General features: G+C 48.0%; 1 protein-coding gene across 5 annotated transcripts in view; it reads right to left on the bottom strand.

The window, feature by feature from the left end:
* The window catches only part of rerea (arginine-glutamic acid dipeptide (RE) repeats a), an 88595-nt gene continuing 68661 nt past the window's right edge, over positions 1-19934 (bottom strand). For 3 of the 5 annotated variants that reach the window (XM_086214583.1, XM_086214585.1, XM_086214586.1), the window contains 12 exons: positions 18123-18203; positions 7798-7960; positions 7619-7711; positions 6923-7122; positions 6566-6727; positions 6352-6465; positions 4909-6269; positions 4172-4394; positions 3362-4082; positions 2242-2415; positions 1951-2131; positions 1-1866 (listed from right to left, as the gene is read on the bottom strand). In XM_086214583.1, the coding sequence (XP_086070709.1) occupies positions 1833-1866; positions 1951-2131; positions 2242-2415; positions 3362-4082; positions 4172-4394; positions 4909-6269; positions 6352-6465; positions 6566-6727; positions 6923-7122; positions 7619-7711; positions 7798-7960; positions 18123-18203 (3507 nt within the window). In that variant the 3' untranslated portion in view covers positions 1-1832. The remainder of the gene's footprint in view (positions 1867-1950; positions 2132-2241; positions 2416-3361; positions 4083-4171; positions 4395-4908; positions 6270-6351; positions 6466-6565; positions 6728-6922; positions 7123-7618; positions 7712-7797; positions 7961-18122; positions 18204-19934) is intronic. The other 2 variants (XM_086214584.1, XM_086214587.1) reach the window with 1 other exon arrangement.

The following is a 19934-nucleotide window of genomic DNA, read 5'->3' on the forward strand; positions in this document are numbered from 1 at the left end:
AGATGAGGAGGAGGAGGCGGAGACGGTGAGACGCCATGATGGATTCTTGTACGAAAGACATTAAAAAAAAAAGGAAAAAAAAAAGAAAGACGGGGCATGAATTTGATGTTTGCAAGCATAAAAAAAAAAAAAAAATAGTGCTCCGTAAAGACCACATGGTCACTTTTAGATGCGAGTACAGTTTCTTCATTTGGTTAAAAGAAAACAAAAGTAGCCACAGTTTTGAAACCTCTCCATGATAGCTGACAGTCTTGAACATCGAAAACGTGTGTGTGTGTGTGTGTGTGTGTCGTGGCTTGAAGAAGAAGAAGATTTGAGCTCATGTGCACTGATGTGACAGGTCAACACTACTTGTAACAGTCAGTGGCGCGCACACACAAACACATACATACATACAAACACACACTTCTAGGAGCCCAGGAGTGTGTGTGTCCCCTAAGGAACTGAGGCACACAAAAACATTGAGGAAAAACACACACACACACACACACTTCCCACACTACTTCCTGGTTGGTCAGGTGACGGCAGACCTCTCCCCTCTAGTGTCACAGTGAACATCATTACAGCTGGAGGGTGACTGAGCCCCGCCCACAAACATGGCTGACCGGACCAGGAGAGCGAGGGGCACCACGACACAACCGCTGACACAGTAAAACACAGTCTGGAGTCCTGGCGGCTCCTGCTGGGTGGTAAAAATCAGGTCCGGCATTTCACAGAATCCAGAGCTAAAAATCTTCCTGGTGTCCAAATTTCTTTAAAATCATTCCCTTTAGAAAACAACCTAAGAAAGTAACGTGGCATTACTTTCTTTGGTTGACTTAAATACTGAAGGATAAAACCAATTCTGTGGAGCTCAGGGATTCTCTTTCAGTGCAAACTTGTAAAAAACAACAACCAAACCCCCCCCCCCCCCAAAAAAAAACAAAAAACAAAACTTCTTTTAAAATTTTTTTTTAAAATCCATGGCTTCACTCCACGAAAGCCTCGGTGAGGAGAGCGCCGCCTTCTTCAAGTGTTTCAAATCATTAAACTCGACATGGTGAGTTGACACATTTGGACCAAAGGTGTGTGATGAAGGGACGCGCGCGCACGCGTGTGCGTGTGTGTAAAACGTGGTGAACGTGGGACTAAATCTAACACAGTGATGATGTCAGAGCAACGTCACAAGTGAACTGCAACTCTCTCAGAAACTGCTCAGATAATAATGCCATGGTGCTCCCCTAGAAACCAGGGATAACGCTTCAAAACAATTATATTGGAGGCTGAAACGACTTGGTTTGTCCACACCTAGTAATAATAATTATAATAATAATTATATGTTTATATATACTATTTACAGATTCAAAAATGCCATGCGGTAGCTTTTCTTAAAATTATGAAAAACCTCCAACAATGTATTAAAATAAACGTTGAATTTAAGATAGCACTTGTTATTTTTCCATAAATGGCCTGACCGGTCTCGTCTTTTTTTCGTTTTTGTTTTTTTGTTTTTTTTTTTTGATAAGCACAGTGTCTTTTTTTTCTAGCACCTACAAAAAAAAATGTCAGGGAAGCTTGTCATGCAGGAGTCTTCAGGATGTTGTCACTACTGGCTATATACCAAAGAAAGTCAATGTCTGGAAAAATAATGATAATAAAAAAACAGTCCTTGACTGGAAAAAAAACAAAAAAACAAAACAAAACAAAGATGAGAAGAAATCTCAGACGATCCACTTGGCCTTTTCCGTTCTTTAAAACTGAGTGTGTTCAGAGGACCCCGAGAGCCTCTGCAAGACCGTTCTGTAACAACTTCCTGCATCCTGCACCTGCTGGTCGCAGCTTCCCTCGGCTGGTTACAGCTGCTTGTCACTCTCTTTCTTCAGCCGGCTGCAAAACAAACAACAAGCGTTGGTATTTGATCAGAAACCAGATCCTGCAGTGGTGCTGGTGATGCTCTGCTGCTCGTCGGACCTGTAGTAGTCCTCCTGGCCCGGCAGCGGCCCTCCGTGCATGTGATGGTGTCCGTGGAGCCACTGCTGCTCCATGGCCAGCCGCTGCAGCTCCGCTGACTGGGCGTGCATGGCCTGCAGCTGGTGGGCCGCGGACATGGGTGGTGGCAGACCTCCCGGGAGGTCCCGCGGGTATGGAGTACCTGGAGCAGACACAAACCAAAGATTTGATCAGGCCGTCTGGCGGGGCTGCGATTGATAAATTGGATGTGATTTTGCTGTTAATCAGAGATGATGCTGGCGGGGAGCCTACCGAAGACTGGGTGGCGCAGCATCTCGTGTTCGTGCGGCGGCTGGCCAAGGAGAGGGTTAGGGATGGCGCCGGGCGGGTAAGGGAAGCGGGCCAGGTGAGGTCCAGCTGCCAGGGGATCTACTGCCAGTGGATGGGCTCCCGAACCTGGAGGACACACAAGACATTCACCACCACCTTCTGGGCGTCAGAGTCTTAGGTTCAGGGTACAGACAAGGCAAGTTACACACATTCAAAACACACAGTCTAATATCATGTTCCTGCTGGCAGAGCGCTGCAGCATCAGCTGGCTCACGCACAAACTCGCCTAATGAGGACATAATAGGCTCTGTTTAACCTCGTAAGTCCCCGCGCAGACGTCGACAGAGACGACACGACACATGTGAAAGAGTTTCAACGTTCCTACAGAAGAATTTTCATTTTGAAAATCTGGAAGCCATTAATTCCACGTCCAAATGTCAGTTGCTGTAAGATATTAGCCTGGATTATGCTGCCCCTATTAAAGATGCTCAAAACAAATTACGCCACTTTAAGACTGTTTTTTCTTTTTTCTTTTGAGGGTTCTTCAAAGGAAATTCTCCATATAAAACTCGGAACCTCCGAGCTCAGAACTGGAGTTGAGGGGGAGGTTCAGCCTCAATGTTCTCACCCCAACTTTGTAAGTCTTCAGTTTTTAATTGATTGAGCTCTTTCAAGACGTTACTGACGATCGTTGCGCTGATGATGCAGATCTCTTTCAATCTCAGGTTTTATCATTAAGTCACATTTCATAAAACATCCATAAAAAAGTTAAAATATACATGCAGGCAGATTTACAGTTACTGATGTACAATCTTCAACAGTGTGTCAGCAAAAGTTGTATAAAATATACTGTATGTTCCCAGGTAGATTTAACGTTCATCCTGGGTGAAGAGCCTATGACAGGAAAATGGCTGACGCATGAATTTAAATTTCAGTCGCACATCAAATACTGGGAATATTTTTAAAAACACCAACATGATATTCCAATGAGATCAGACATGTGATTACGTTTATTCATTTTCAAATGTGTTGACGTGGTGAATTTAACAGGCTCTGTATTTGTGAGTGTGTGTGTGTGTGTGTGCGCAGGGCTTTCGTTTACCTTGGTGTAGGGGGTCTTGCTGGTGGAGGTGGAGATGCGAGTGAATATGCGAATGCTGGTGGTGGTGTGGCGTAACGTTGAACATCTGTAGACGGGCGATGGGGTCGTTGGCGACAGTGGCCATCCTCTCGGCGTGGAGTCTTTCTGCCGCTAACCTCTCTGGGTAGCTCATATCTGGCCGCAGCTGAGGCCCAGCGAGGGCCAGCCGCTCACGCTCTAACGGGTTCAAACCCGGGTGGAAAGAGGCGAAGGGGTGAGGACCGGCCATGGGGGGCAACGTGATGGCGCCGTGGCGGGCAAAGTGCTCCATTGGGTTTGTGGAAGGGTGGAGTGTGTCCATTTCCGGAGGCTTCACCTCGAAACCAGGCTTCATCCTTTCCCTAAGCTCCCGCTCACGAATCTCCCTCTCACGCATCTCACGCTCTCGCAGTTCCCGCTCCCGCATGGCGGGGTCGGCGTTGTACAGGCTGGGCATGTGATACGCCAACAGTGGGTCCGCAGGGTTGAGGGACACAAAGAAGGGGTGGTTTCTGTTGGTGGGGGACATGACGTGGGGGCGGGCATATTCGCTGAGAGTGCGCAGCGCAGGGGTGTCGGGGCCGATGTACGGAGGCACAGCTGCAATAGTGGTGGGGGGGCCATCGAAGGGCGGACGCATGTGGGCGGGGCCAGCCATCTGAGGTTCGCTCATCCTGCCCTCATGAGAGGAACTGGAGGCTTTCTGTGAGGGGACAGACGCCATATGTTTAGTACCATTGGAAGAGAATATTTATCAAGTCCTAAACAAAAGTAAACAAATCAACGACTCACCGCGGCTCGCTCCGCTTCCTTTTCTCGTTCCCGCTCTCGCTCCCGCTCTTTTTCCCTCTCCCTCTCTCTCTCCTTCTCTTCCCTGGCTTTCTGCTCTGCTTCTCTCTTGGCTTTCTCCAGAGCTTCCTCTCGTTTCTTGGCCAGTTTGGACGAGGCGAGAGGCGTGAAGTAGAAATCCGTCCTAGCACACGAGTTGTAACCGCGGTCCAGGTGCTTGTAGAACCTGAGGACAAGAAACATTTCATACATTTAAGACTTTTTAAAAAATGAATGAAACCGTGTCACAAATAGAGAGATGAGGCACGATAACCCCGCTTCATATTTCATGTTGAATGGCACGCTAATGTAAGTGACAGAGGCTTGCATTAGCATTAGCATAAAGCCGTTCATTATTCAGAAGGAAACAAAGTCCCTCGGTGTTCAGTCTTGCTGCTACGTTGCTCCTCACTGGCAGCCTGAGAGCTACTTAAGCACCAGGCAACTTCACGATGCTTCACTTCTCTCACTGTAATTAATCTCTCTGCTCTTCATGATAATTTCTCGCCATCAGGCAGCCAGAGCTCAAGGCTAATTGGATGCCTGTTTTGCTGAGGACATTCAATTTGTTGCGAACACCAAAGTCTCAGAACCTGAAGGCAGAGACGCTTTGTTGTCCGATGTGTTTGAGGTCCTCAGCTTCACAGCTAAATGATGCGTTTTTCTCTACTACGCGTGTAAATAGCCGGTAAAGCTCGTACCGCGCTGATTGGCTGGCATGGCTTGGTGTGTTGACGACCGTAGGTTCGGGGGACGGGCTTCTCTGTGGAGGTGGGGGGCTCTCTGGCTCTTCGGTCTCGTCCAGCGGCTCCTCTTTGATGTGTACAGGCGGGAGCGCCGGACCCAAGCCAGCACAGGTGACAGAGGCAGGGAGCGGCATGGAGATAGAAGATGGTGGAGCGGCGGAAGATGGAGGCTGTAATCCCGGCATAGAGTTTGATGAAGACGGGGGCGGTCCGGTCGGAGGTAGAACTGTATTGAAAGGATGAGATGAGAACGGCTGCTGCGGTGGGCCGCTGGGGTGCGAGGCTGCTGCCGAGGGCGGCAAAGGAGGAGCTGGTGGAGGCTGGTGACTGGCTGATGGAGGAAGGCTCTGTGACTGTGTGAGAACCGGAGGTTGAGCTGGGGGGGGCTGGAGCTGCTGCCCCTGGGGCATGAGCTGGAGGGGGGGCGGGTGCGCTGACGGAGGGTGGTGGGTGGATAAAGAGCTGAGGGGTTTGAGGGCAGGAGGTGGTGGCAGGTTTGAAGGCATCTGAGGGAATGGCGGCGCTGACACGTGGGGTGGGTGTTTGTGGGACTGTGGGTTGGGTATCTGAGGGATGGGTGTGGTTGGCGGGGGCTTGATGTGAGGCATGGACATGGGTGCAGGGGGGAGGGGCTGCTCTCTGGGAGGCTGGCATCCACCCTGAGAGGATGACTGGGAAGGAGGTGTGTGTGGCCTCTGTTGTGACTGGCCCGATATTGGCGGTGGTGGGACCTGAGACTGACCCACAGGGAAGCCCTGGGGGGGCATGGGGTGAGGGTGAGGCATGTGTGAGGTGCCGGGCTGCAGCGGATGTGGCATGGGGGGCATGGGCCCGTGATGTGGACTGGGTAATATCTGAGGTGGAACTGGAGCACCTGGAGGTGGAGCCTGAGTCATGGGTGAGTGTGGAGAGGGAAGCCTTTGAGGGTGGAGGGACGCTCCTGACTGAATCAGAGCCATGGGGCTGGACTGGGGTAGAGGCTGTGGCGGTAGAGAGGTGGAGGCTGCTGAAGGGGAGACTTGTGGGGGCAGCGAGGCTGCTGAGGTTGTAGGCGGAGGAGGTGCCGAGGATGCGGCCGAGGTGCCTGGCTGACACTGGATGACGGGAGGATGCTGGCTCTGAAGGAGTTGCTGCTGCTGAGCAGAGGAGTCCGAGTCGCTCTCATTGTCGCGGGGGCTGGGGATGCTGGGGGAGGAGCTCCGGTTGTCCTGGTCAATGTCCTTAGGATCACTACTGAGCTCCTCATTGATGCTGCGCCCGTCTGAGCTCTCGCCCTCACCCTCGCACTCTGAGGGTGAGTCTGGCCGACTCAGCTCCTGAGGAGAACACACACACACACACAACCATGAGCATCATAACACCACGTCTATGACTGACACACACGGACCACAGACTCACTTGTGTCTTGGACTTTTTGGCACTGGCCCTCTCAGGCTCCTCTGTGTCTGATGCTCCCTTCTCTCGCTGCCGCTTGGCGCTCTTCATCGGCGAAGGAGCCTCCTCTTTAATCTTCTGTGGAGCCGCAGCAGCAGAGTCATTATAGAACTCTCTTTTATTTTTATTATTTTACCCAGAGGAAGATAAATGGTGGAGGGGCGACTGCTGTGTTTACCTTGCTGGGCTTCTTCATGGAGTCCGTCTTGCTGTCGGTGCTGTCGGTACTCGCTGCACTGGGTGAAGTTCGTCCGCTGGAGCGCAAATCCTCATTGGTGGGCGAGGCTCGGCCATCAGGACTGGCTGTCTGCTTCTTACGACCACTACGTAGCGTCGACATCTAGTAACAACAAACAGAACTTCATCAGATCAATTCCAAAACTATATATCTTTTCAAAAAAATAGAGGTAATAATAACGATGCTTGTTTATGGAGCAACAATTTGCTTTAGTTATCTCTGTGTTACTCGAGGGAAAAACGATTCCTGAAGGTGAAAATGAAGCGATAGCTGGCAAGCGGGTGCGCGCGTGCTCACCGAGCCTCGGTTCCGTCTGGTCCTCATGCTATGCTTCCCGCTGAGTCCATCCTCTTCCTCTTTGACAGGTTTGAACATAAATGGCGGCGGGTCCACAGGCTTCTCGATGGGGGGCAGCTCACCGTACTTCTTGAAGTGAATGCGGCAGTCTGTGCACAGCAAGATGTTCTCCCTGCCCCCGTGGTGCCAGTCTTTGGAGGCTGAGGAAAGCCATTTACAGTAGTGAAAAAACAGGTGACAGCAAGCACAGACAATGGAAATTATCTCACGACGACCACAATATTGACAAACACAGAGAATAGCCTCAACTCATAATCTCCATAGATTAATGACATCTTCTAACACGGCGCTCGGCTTTATCATATTCTCCGTAATGAGAAGACGTGCGAGGGTAAACACTTGAGTCGGAGTTATTAGGCACCCTGGTTGTGATGGTGGTAATCTAAGAGCGATCAAATGGGAGCCCGGCATTGGCAGCCAGCTGTGTGGGACAAGGGGAAGGATAATGAGGGGGGGAGAGAACGAGCAGTGGGCTCATGTCTGATTTGATCAAATTAGTCCTGACATCATCTGATGCCCATCTGTCACAGAGCGCTGTGTTGAGAAGGCTCACACTGATCCCCATCAGGCTGGGAAGAGCCGAGCAAGACTGAAATAACCGGCGCAAGCGTCTAGAAATGAAACTGCGCGTCTTACTGGTGGTGAAACAGTGGCGGCAGGCGTAGCCCTTCAGCTCCTGCTCGCTGTCTTCACTGTCAAAGTCATCTTCACTGGCTGAGCTGAGGTCCACTGGAAGACAGTGAGAGAGAAACGGTCAGACATCACGCACACATCAGGTCACGGGCCGCCTTCACGAGGGCCAAGAGAACACGTACAGAATTCACTGGAGGGGGGGCGTGAGGGAGTGTTGACAGGAGTCGAAGCGGTTCTTGTCTTGATGCGGCGGAAGACAGGTTGGCGGCGGTGTCTGCGGTGGGCTCGACAACTGGCGGCCTCGGGGGTCTTCTTCCAATAGTAGTAGAAGGTAATTAGCTCCCCCTGAAATAAAACATGAAACAAGTGGTGTAAAAAAAAAAAAAAAAAGTACTTGAAACAAGGACTCGCGTTTGATGGAAACCAGGAAGCAGAGTTAGCATTTAAGTTGACTAGAACAAATGGGAAATGCACTTCAGCAGTCAGCACAGCACTGCACAGTGAGGCCACGGAGCGGGTGAGTCCGTGCCAGGATTTGGAGCTGCCCGGGCATGTTTATGCTGTGGCCCTGTCTGTCCCAGGATTAGGCGAGAAGGCTCACTGAATGCAGGGATATTAGGATCAGTGCACTGGTGGCTGCCTGGGTGGCAGGAGCTTGAATGGGAACAAAAGAACATGTCAGGCAGAGCTTTGGCGCTACAAATAGGGAGTGAAATGGCTCCTCGCCCCTTCACTGGAAGAGTCAATTGAACTTTAATCAAACATTCGCAGGGGCGCTCTCGCCAGCGAGCCAGGCGAATAAATCCTGTGTAAAAAAGGTCGCCAGGAAATCAATACGCAACTGAAACATTAACACATGCAATCATGGATCAGAAAGCACTTTGCCGAGGTGGCCTGCGCATATTAACTGCAGCTTTCCGGCCACCACACTCGTAATACGCAAGCTTTGGGAGGTGGCGACAAGACTAAGGGGCAATTATGTCGGGTCGTGTTGGTCTTGCCCCCCACCCCGTCATGAACTCTGGCTTGTTAGCGGACCTCCGGTGGATCTATAACGAATTCATGCAAGTGTGGTGGGATTGTTTGGGTGAGCAGTAAGTCACCTGTAATCTTTAAAGCCCAGAGGGCGCCCATCTACTATCTGAGGTCTGTTAAACTGCTGTTCAACAAAGCTCCCGGGCTTTAATGGCTATTGATTGTTTTCCTTCTCTGCTTCAGCTCAGAAACGTGACATAAATTGATCTGTAAAATGCATTAACAGCTTTTCAGGCACGGGATTAACATCTTCTATCATTAATACATCGACAACGATGAATTTATTGAGCTTTAGTGTAACAAGAAAGGAAAGGAAAACAACAACAACAACAACAAAAGAACAACAAATAAAAAATACTAAAAGTTGGTGTATGAATGCTGCCACTCTGTGGATTGCGTGGCTGGTTTATTAGCAACCACATGTTGTACCTGTAAGAGTGCAGGTGTTGGTCTGCAGATCGCTGCCGGTCATCACTCGTACTTGAGTACATTTTTACTTGTCTCTGTCTCACACAAAACAGGACCCTGACTCAAAGTCAAGTCCAGGCCAAACTACCACGGATTTATTTGTCCACATCATTACTTTAATTGGACGGAAAATTTCACTCACTAAATGCAACAAATAACTTAAAGTCATTTGCCGTTTTAATTTGAATTATTTTTCCCTTTGACGGCCACGTGGGCGGCATGGCTCAGGGGTAGAGTGGCCGTCTAGCAACCAAAGGGTCGCTGGTTCGATCCTCGACCCCGGTGACCATGTCAAAGTGTCCTTGAGCAAGATACTGAACCCATAATTGCTCTTGATGAGTAGGTTGGCACCTTGCATGGTAGCCTCCACCATCAGTGTGTGAATGTGTGTGTGAACGGGTGAATGAGATGACACTGTAAAGCGCTTTGAGTACCGCTAAGGTAGAAAAGCGCTATATAAAATTGAGTCCATTTACCACAACCCTTCACACAAGCGGGTCGGTTCCACCTTGACTTGGTCTCGATCCCGTCAAGTTTTGGTTTCGGTCGTCATCATCGAGGCTATTAGTTTGGTTCTCTACTACAAGCAAGAGAAGAGCTGATGGGAAAAGGCCCATATTCAGCCTGAGTGCAGGTGAACGATTTATACCGTCTGTGGGAAAAGCACCACAAAGTGCTCTCACCCTTTAACTTCTAACTCCTACGTTCTATCAAGCGTCGAACTAAAACCACATCCAACGGGACGAAGGAGCAGCTGATCCAAAAGCGCAACACCACGGGCTCATCGGACCACCAGACGGTCTGAAGCACCGCTGGGACACGAGTGTGTATCGGGGGCAGGATGTTGAAATAACAGTCACCAGTCTGGAAGCTGAGCCACGCTAAAATTAGCCTTCAAGCTAATAAAATACGGGCATCCGCGCCAGGTCTGAAGCAGAGATCCGTAAGAGCGGTGGTAGGACAGCAGTCTGGTGTTCGTCACCATATTAAAGCACCTGTAGCTTTAAGTTCTCATGTTGTGAGATGTCAGACTACTTGAAAGCTGGTTGATTTGTTTGCTGTGAAAACACACAGGTCAAGGATTGGCCAGCGGTTTCTCCTTCACTGCCTTAAGAAGCTGTTTGAGTATTTGACATTAAGGAACAAGTTAATTCTTTCTCAATCCCTGCTTTGATTGGCAGAAACGCTCTGCTCAGTAGACTTAGACCGGTTTAATAAGATATCCCTTCATGGAGCTCTTGGGGGAAATTCCTATCTACCAATGCCTGCAGGACTTCATCTTATCGGGCCAAGCAGTGCTGGGAACACTTATTGAAAGTGCCTGAGCTCAGTGAATTCTTCTCACATTTCAGGGCAAATTAAGGTGCTGCACTTTGTTCGAGCAGAACTTCAGTGCTGTAAAACTGCCTCATCCCCGCAACGTGAGCCGTTCAGACCTCAATACCGCCGATGAGCACATCTGGGGCGGCGGGATGGATTCCATGTGTCGTGGCTCAGCAGAGACAAACCAGCGGGACTCTTTAAAATTCCAAAAACCAGTAGGGTAAAGAAGGGAAGACGTAGCTTTTACTTATAGCGCACTCACAGACCTTTAAATAACCCTGAAAACATTTTAGGTTCCTGTTCCAGGCAAGAACTGAGCTGCCAGTTGTTATTATACGTGCTAAAAGCTCTGGGCTGCTGCCATGTTCGTGTGTATCTGCGGGTAAGCGGACTTCCTCCTTGCTTCCTGCGCGCCTCCCTCTTCAGCCTGGCTGGCCAGTTGGGGAGGCAGGGCGCAGGTGCTAACTGAGGGAAGGCAGGCGTCCTGATGCGAAATCTAATTGAAATGTGCAGATCAAAAGTGTCGAGTGGTGCCGAGCGCCGGCTTTGCTATGTGCTTAATGACTGTTCTCAGCAGTGCCTTTCTGCCTCCTCGCTGCAGGCTGACAACTACGCGGCTTCAACAACAGCTTGGCAGACACGGGGCAAGGTCACCCTGCCTCTCCATCACTTACACTGTGTCAAGTACCATTGCATTAGGCGAGGGCTAATGAAAACATTAACTTGGGCTTTTGAATGGGAATTAACAGGTGCACTGATGAGCGGATGCAGCTGGAGGAGGAAAACAAAAGAAGCAGCTTGGAAAAAAATCAGAGTAAATCTGTCCAACTGACAGTTATTTCAGATAAAAGCCCAGAGAAAAACTACTCTGTGGCCTTGATTAAAAAAAAAAAGAAATACTGCCCAAAAATCAGTTGATAAAGGAATGATAGAGACGAGAATTTCAACATGCAGATGTGTGTGAGAGAGCTGAGATGAACTTGGCATTCCTGTGGCTCAGAGAGTCTTCGTGCTGTAAATTACTGACAAAGACAGATTGACAGATTAGCTCTCCAAACCCTCCTGCACATCAAATTTGGTTTGTCTGACGCCACGCGTGTCTGATCTCTCACACTGGCTCAGTACTTTCCTCCATCGGAGCCTCTCTGCCAACACTCTGACTTCCCCGACCTTCCGGGGCCTCTCCGGGAACAGCGAGCAGGTTCGCATCCAAGCTTCCAAGTCGAGAAGCCGTTTCCCCGTAACGGCATTAGAGAAACTACTTCACAATCCTGCCTCCCTAACAGTTAACTAGTCTACAGTCAAAATGCAGAAATAGAACTCTAGATTGGCCCTGGCCTCCTGCACCAATAATTCCCCCCCACCCCCCACTCCCATCTCCTAAATCAGTGTGGAGCGGTACAGAGTGTGCTGCCGCTCTGCAGAAACATGAAATAGTGACAACATAAGCTCCGTATTATGAGGCCTTTTAGAGTGCTTCCATCTGCAGGAGCTTTCTGGTCGGTGGATTATCCGACAAGGAAAGGGCTTACCCTCCTATCACGACACTCAAGGGCTTCCATTCCAGTTACTGCCACTTAAAATGGTCGTCTGCATGCGGGCGCTCAGTGAGAGTGTGAGAAATGGTCACAGAGTTCAAGACCGCAACGTTTCCGTTACACCACGTTGGAGAAACAGAGGAAGATTCTCCATCAAATCAGTGAATTATAGCGATGCGTTATTGACTGTCACTGTACTGTGACAACACATGTACACACAGCGGTCGCGTCCTTATATTGGGACTATTAATCCACCCAAATGTATTTGTTTGTAGGAGCTGGACTTGGTAAGTGTCGCTGGGAAACTGCGGTCGACTACTGTCTGGTTGGGGGAGCAGGTTGAGGCTGAGCTCGGATCCTCTGGTGGGCTCGGCGGCCCTGTGTGTGCGGGCAGGGCTGAGGGCGAGGGCTAAACTCGTGTATTTACGCCCTCATCCCCTCTCAGGCCCAGGCCTGAACAGATGGTTTCTGTTTTTCCTGGCAGATTTGTGACAGAGCCACAAAAGGCCCCTGCTTTGACATGAAGCCAAACGGTTAAGGCCGTTACTGGCAAGAGCAGAGGAAGAAAGAGAGAACAGGAGAGAGCTGAAGAGGGGGAGGGCCAAGTGTGGAGGAGAGCCGAGGAGGAGGAGGAGGACGAATAAAGAGCCAGCAGAGGATAACAATGGACAATCGGCACCGAGTCCAACCACGACTCTCACCCCCCCAAAACCCATCTCTCGACAAATAGAAATTCTGCAGAAACTTGCGGCAGTTTGGCTGCAGCAGGAGGCCGAGAGCTCATGTGATTCTGGGTTCTGCTGCTTGATCGTGAGTTGTGTAAACATCCATTAGTGCTGTGTGAACCTGAGCTGCTCCCGCTTCCTCCACAATCAGCAGGCGCACCACAGACGATTGCTTCCTGATTCATTTAAGTAAGGCAGCGGCGGTGTGTGTGTGTGTGTGTGAGTATTTGAGCCAAATCGAACCCAGGTTTAATTATGAATGTGCTTGACCCTCACACTCATACTCCACATGGGCTGAGAGCGGTTGGATGGGATCATTTCAGCACTGCTCGACATTTCTGAGCTCACTTTAACTCTTTAGTAACTTTGTCGACAGTTGAGTGGTGACACAGACATGAAGCATATTTGTGGGTAATAATGTTTTATTTGGTTTAACAGTATTTTTTTTTTTAAAAAGATCTTTATAGGTCACAGACGATCACTGGGAACTTGCTGAAGAGGCAGATAATTTAGTTGACCTCTAGAAACTGGGTTTACAGACAATTTTTTTTAATAAATTAAAATTTGCAAATATGGGGGGGGAAAAAAACGCCTTCGATGAGAAAAGCTACTGAGAATTAATGTAAAAATCATTGTTCATCATTGACAGAACAAAAATCAAACGTAGCTTTTTAATTCATCTTTTATTCTGCAGATCCTCCATTCACCTGCAACCTTTGATGAGATATAATTCAGAGGTCGAACACTGGAGGTGCCGCTCCATGTATGCAGCAGAATCTAAAATAGACCTACAGCAGCGATGCCTGGAAGCCCATCGGCAGACGACAGCAGCTGAATAGTGAAAGGACCTTGGCTGGTGGTGGAGCAGAGCGTGTGTGAAAGGCGGTTAAATAGACAGCCGTTCCCTGCTGTGCAGAGGCTTTCTGCTGGAGAATGACTGAATAAGCTCTGCTTTCACAGGTCAGGGATGCACATGCTGAAGAATCAGCACTCGTGTTTTTTCCTGCTGTAAGCGCTTTCCTTAATGAAAGCAGTTTGGATGGCAACAGTGCTTTTTTTTTTTTTTGCTGGAGGGTCGATCCTGCGTGTTCTGCTGATAAGCCGGTACCCAAAAACCACAACATGAAGCCTGGAGAAGAACTCAATTACACAGGGAGCTCCAGTTCTCTGAGCTGCATCTATTAGGCTGAAAAAAGATTTTGACTACACTCAGCCGCGCTAAATTGCCTCTGGTCTGCTAAAAGAACATCAATACATGCTGGTTGAGCCTCCATCAGCCGACAGCGATTCCACTGCCTAAACAACTTATGTCATGTACCCAACACAGAAGCTGTTCTGTCACACTTCTGACAGCTGCTTCAACTTGACCAGGCTTCTGTAGTTTGTAGCTGGTTTAATTAGCGCTTGAACCAAAGTATTTATAATCACACTCATGCCCAAGGTTCTGGCTGCTGATCTGAGGACATGGCAGCGAATTCAATTTGACGTTTGCACCGATTGTACCAGGGCAAACATCTGCTTTGAGGTTGTGTTGAGAACGCCAGTCTCCTGTTGGCCATCCTGTAAATGACAGGGCCCGGGGGGCCGGAGTGCTCTCTTTTCTCCGACAGAACCGGAATACTGCAACAGCCGCTTAGTACAACGGCTCCTGGTTGATCCGAGACGATCAGGAAACATCATAAAAAAAATAAATCAGATACACGCTTTCAATCACTTCTGCTCTGAGAACTGGGACCTGCTCAACCGTCAGAATGGCTTTGGTGTCCATCACCGCTCCATGAAACAATGACTCCAGGCTGTTTGAGCAAAACACGAGTCAGTAATGATGGTTGTATCATTTCCAAATTATTACTTCTCTTTGAATCTGAGAAAATTTGTTTGACAGGAACACAGATTTGTTGCTCCAGCTGTTTGTTTGTTTTTTTGTACCAGCGCTGCTGCGTCTTTGTCTTCTTCACCTTTGCATCAAAGTAAAAGCAGAACACAGCGACAAGACGTGTCCGCATGAATCAGTTAGTGTTTACATCTTTTTTTTTTTTTTGTGCCATTGCTAAGTTTGCACGCCTTGTGGCCAATGTTTTACCGTGCAAGTACCAGCTGCAAGCAAGAAAAATGAAAGTACCCTTACATTTTCCTCACGATCTTGACAAAATCTAATTAGTCAGCAAAGTTGCTGACCGAAACTGCTCCCAAAAATATGAAGCTTCATAATTGAAAAGCAGAGCAGTTATGAGAGTAAACAGGATGCAGAGATGGAAGCTCCAAGGAAAACACTGATTTTACAAGACAATCTGGGTGTTTTTTTTAAAAACTTTTTTCTATAAATATATAACTGTGCATGTGCATATCGAGTAAATAAATTGGGGGAATTTCCATGACAACTCCAATGCTCCTCATAAAACACAAGGACATTAATTAGAGTGCAAATAATTTCACACGTGAGTTAATTTGACTTTTGGTGCACATTCCCAGCACAAGGAAGAGGCTGTCCAGATATGTTAATGAGTACATCTTTCCACCGTCGAAATGATGCGGCACAGCATGGAAGTCAGTCAAAGCGCGAGTGCACTAATTTGCTCTAATGTTCAACTGTCAAGTTCTCTGTTGGGCCGTAGAGCAAACAGAGCTCAGGCTGATCCAGATCTCTTCAGCAAATACTGTCTGTTGATATCCCCTAAAACCACATTTTTATGAGAACCCCCTCCAATGAAAATATCAGGCACCGAGTTATCTTTGATCTGCCATTTCAGCATATTTAGTTGTTTAAACACTGGCAGCGGCGAGCTCATGTTCCATGACGTCCTCCTCTGGAGTGAAGGAAATGGTGGCAGCAAGGCCAGTTGCAGGCGGTCAGACGACACACCCACTTCCCCCTCAGGGCCTTTATGTGACTTTATATAAAGCATTCCTGAGTGTTAGTCAGGCCCGGTGTGTTTACATAGCGCTGGGTGCTTACCCTCGGCGCTGGCTGCTCGAGCCGCGCTGGCGCTTCAGGGGCAGCGCGGCTAATAGGGTCTAGCAGGAGGAACAGTGAGAGGCAGACATACTGTACCGGACCTCAGGAGCCCTGGATATCAACCCCAGGGCTTAGCGCTGGCATCTACAGCTCAGTAACAATTGTTCAAACAGTGCTTCAGGCTGAGCATGCTGCAGGAAAACATGCCTTTTTGCAAAAAAGCCCCCCCCCCCCCACAGTGTCTTAGCATGCAAGTGGAAGGATATGTTTGTGACGGTGGATAATGGGGAAAAATCTCAGACCTAGAATATCCTCAGACATTGTTGTGCTCATGTTCCACAGACAGGATTTGCCAATGAGCAGGTAGAAAATAAACAGCTTTCCCGAGGTTACTGACTGGCACTCGCTCAGATCAGTCTTACAGCACAAAGGCAAGTTCAATCATAAGCAAAGAGTTTTTTCTTTGCTGTGCGACACGCCAGGCTTTTCAGTGTCTATATTGAGTGAATGCCCCACCTTCCTAGCCTTCTCTTCCACCCCTTCGCGCGCTCAGTCATTTTCTCCTCTTTTCATATGTTTAAAGGGCAGTTTATTTTCCATTTGCAGGGGGAAAATTAATCTTTCTCTGCTCTGTGGCGGTGGCAGACCTAGATCCTGGAGGAGGTCTATTACCTCTCCTGCCAAGTCGACTCCCCCTCCAGGTTGAATTGCATTAATACCTACTTTATAGCCAATCAACTGGACCAGTCATATATTTCAAAAAAGCAGTAAAAATAATTGAAGGAACCTCTGTGAGGAAACTGTATTCACACGCTTTAATCTCTTATTCAAGAGGCTCAAATGGGTTCGGAGGACTAAAAATGCAGCACAAAGGAGGTGACACTGAAGTAAAAAACAACAAAAAAAAAACCCAACAACAAACCAAAGGTACATGAGATGTAGGTGGGTTGGAGACGGCGGGCTGACATGTCACCGGCTCGCAGCAGACGAGGAAATGAAGCAGCGGAGCTCTGACAAACACCTCTGATTTGCCTTTGATGTCTGTGTCAGCACTGTGTCGGCACACTCTCAGCAGCAGGAACAGCAAGGTCGGCACTGTTTTATGAATCCAAATGCATATCTGAGAATAATTCAACAGCCAAGTCAAAGGTGTGGGAGACTTTGACACAACACGTACAAGGTGTTCCATTTATTGCCACTTGAAGATGAGGTTCCAAAAAAAAAAAAAAAAAAAAAAAGGGAGAAGAAGAACAACAACTTGCTGAGAGATTACAGCAAAACATCTTGAAGGAGACGAAGTGAGATGAGCAGGTTTTCCTTTGATCAAACTGAATATTGTTAATCATTACTAAGCCTGGTTTTGACCCATTTGTGGCTTCGCAGTCACCCAGCGATGATTAACATGACGACTGACGTGTGCACCAGAGAAACACCTTCAGCTATAAACAGCACAACGATAATTACAATAATAATACTTGATTAAATCTTGGCAGATGTTCACTTCTTGTATCTTGCATCACTGGCTAACCATCAAGGAGCAGCAATTATAATTGTACAACCAGAGCAACTGTCGTTCATTTCACCAACTAAAAACATCACAGCGTTCCAAATGTAAGCTGAAGTACCAGTCACTGCTAAATATCGGGTTTAGGACCAGCGCCAACTTTTAAACCGGCTCAACTTGGGACAATCCACGCAAACTTATTACAAACTGCTGCTGCCGATAGTTGTTTGTCTGATTTGGTAATCTATAAAAACACTGGAGTAAAAAAATATGCCTCCATTTTAAGCCATGGTCACAACAAAAGCAATAACTGTGACGAAATCTCATAATATATGAGCAGGACTGAACCTTCAGAGCCGTTCTCTTCACTGCAGTCGTACCTCTGCCACTATTAAATATTAAATGCACTTTTATTTCCTCACAACCGCTGGAGAATCCATCAGGATTGTTCCTGCTCCGATTGCTCCGTGTCCGCTTCTCCAGCCCTGGTGGGAGCCTCCATCAACTCCTCTCACAGGTGAAAAATGACACAAACAAGTGCAACTGTTCAGGCTGCGACATAAACGCCAGATATCAGCCTACCTGCTCGTCACACCTGAGAGACGCCGTAAACACAGCGGCTGCCTTCACATCTGCCCTTCATGTTTACTACTTGCTAACAGAGGGTGCTAATTCATCTTCACTGTTTCCCTTGTAATGTTCCACTGGCTGCCTGTGAGCTGCGTTTCGTCTCTTCTCGGGTATAAAAAGTGTTGTTTCCAGTGAGCTTTAAGGAAGAGCTGATAATATCATAGCACAGTTGGTGGCAGGCCTCTGGTTCTGAAGCAGCTGCACTCAAAATATCTCACTAAACTCTTCCACTGCTCAGTTTCTGTTAGTTAACAGGGACACAAACACACGTTCAGTGAGACAAAACAAATCAAACTCGCTGTGCAGAGAGAGAAAGAAATAATCGTACCGTTTCTTTGTTGGGCAGCAGCTCTTTCCGGATCCTGAAGAAGTTTTTGCCAAACTGTCTCAACCCTTTAATGAAGCGCTTCTGCAGTTGTTGGTTTTTTTGTTGAGAGGAAGAAAGAGAGAGAGAGAGAGAGAGAGAGAGAGAGAGAGAGAGGGAGAAAAGAACAGTTAGTATCTCTGAAGTCAGCTAAACTGTGACCACATAAAGTTACTGGCTAGCACCACGACAAAAAGCTTTGTTTTCATTTCACTTGAGAGTGGTTGGCGAGGTTTGATGTGTATCTAGAAGCCTCTGTAGCCGTTTAAAGAGGAGCAAACACAGCCGTGTCAGGCTAGGACCGGAGAGGAAATGACAAGTAAAGGCGAGGAGAGACGCTGAGATTAAAATGGTCTTCTCATGTGGAGACAAAACACGCAGTCAGACAAACACAATTAAATTCAAACAAACACCTCAGACCTACGATGTGGGGGGGGGGGGGGATGTTGGTTATCACACAAGTGAAAAGTTCAAAGTCAAAACCCAAACTTGAGAGTCGAGAGGAAAAAAAAAATGCCTGACTGTGCATGACGGCAGCTTCTACATTTTTGTTGATCTGATCTGGCATTTAAAAAAAAAAAAAAAAAAAAAAAAAAGCACGTTGAATTTTAAAATCAACAGATACACGATGATGATGAGATTAACAGCTCAGTGACAGAAACGACTTCAACGCCGGATTTGACCATGACAAGAGAAACTAAGACCTCACCTCAGCGGGCAAACAAACAAAGATGAACTCCACATTCTAAACACATTTCTTCTCCTTTAAGAGGCACAGACAGCCAGCCGTAAAAAAGCGGAGGCTGAAAACATTCATAACCAGCGAAGCAGACAACCAGCAGATTTACTTTCTTGTTCCAGAGGCGAGCCCCGTTCCTCAGTGGTCTCAGCCAACCGTTTCCACCAAGTAACTCCAGCAAAAAGCAGGCAAAAGTCCTCCGGGAGCACGGCACAGATCTCTACATCCAGCCACAGGTAAAGGAGAAATTAGGGGGCAAATCCACATCGTATCCGATGGTACATTTGCTGTTTTTCTTCTTCTTTTTTTACAAGCAAGAAATAGCTTGTCACTCTCTGCTCTTCCACTACAAAGGGGAAGGCTTTACATGTGATCTTTCTGCAAGAGAGCCTCTGGTTCGCAGCAGGATGGAAAACCTGGAGTGGAGTCCCGTGCTTCATGTTTGTGGCGGTTCTGGTCTCCTCTAACACAGCGCGAGCAGGTTTCACACGGCTCTACCCCCACACAGGAAAATCAGGGCCATTATCTGTTATTAACAACTACAACAAAACTGTCTGCTTGCTCGGCGGAGAACTTGAGCCTCCATCCTGCAGCCAGTCCCGGCGCTCAGAGATGGTGTGTGAGCGCACGCACACACACACACACACACACAAGATGAAACCAGCTACCAGCCTGAGAACGGAGGCAGGCTGATACATTTTGTGTGGAGAAAGGTCTTGGACATGGCGGAAGGAAACAAGTGAGAGGGAAAACCAGACACGGAGTGTTTCCTGTGGGTGTCAGGAGTTCATTTTCCATGCCATGTACAGTATGTTATGTAACCAAAGATTGTTTACATACTCAAATTTGGTGGGAAACAGAGAACTAATCGACCCAAGTCGTACAGGCAACAACTTACAGGCAAGAGAGAAAAGCGCGTCTCGGCAGCGGCACTGATTTATATCTACAGACCCTCCAGTGTCAAGTTTAAGGCTTTAATTGTAAGTCTAACTTTAAACCAGACTTAACAAACGAGCATTAAAGCCCTGCTTAAACAG

This window comes from Aulostomus chinensis, chromosome 9, assembly GCF_037954235.1.
Source record: "Aulostomus chinensis isolate RoL2024-O1b breed Wild chromosome 9, RoL_Achi_v1.0, whole genome shotgun sequence".
NCBI lineage: Eukaryota > Metazoa > Chordata > Actinopteri > Syngnathiformes > Aulostomidae > Aulostomus > Aulostomus chinensis.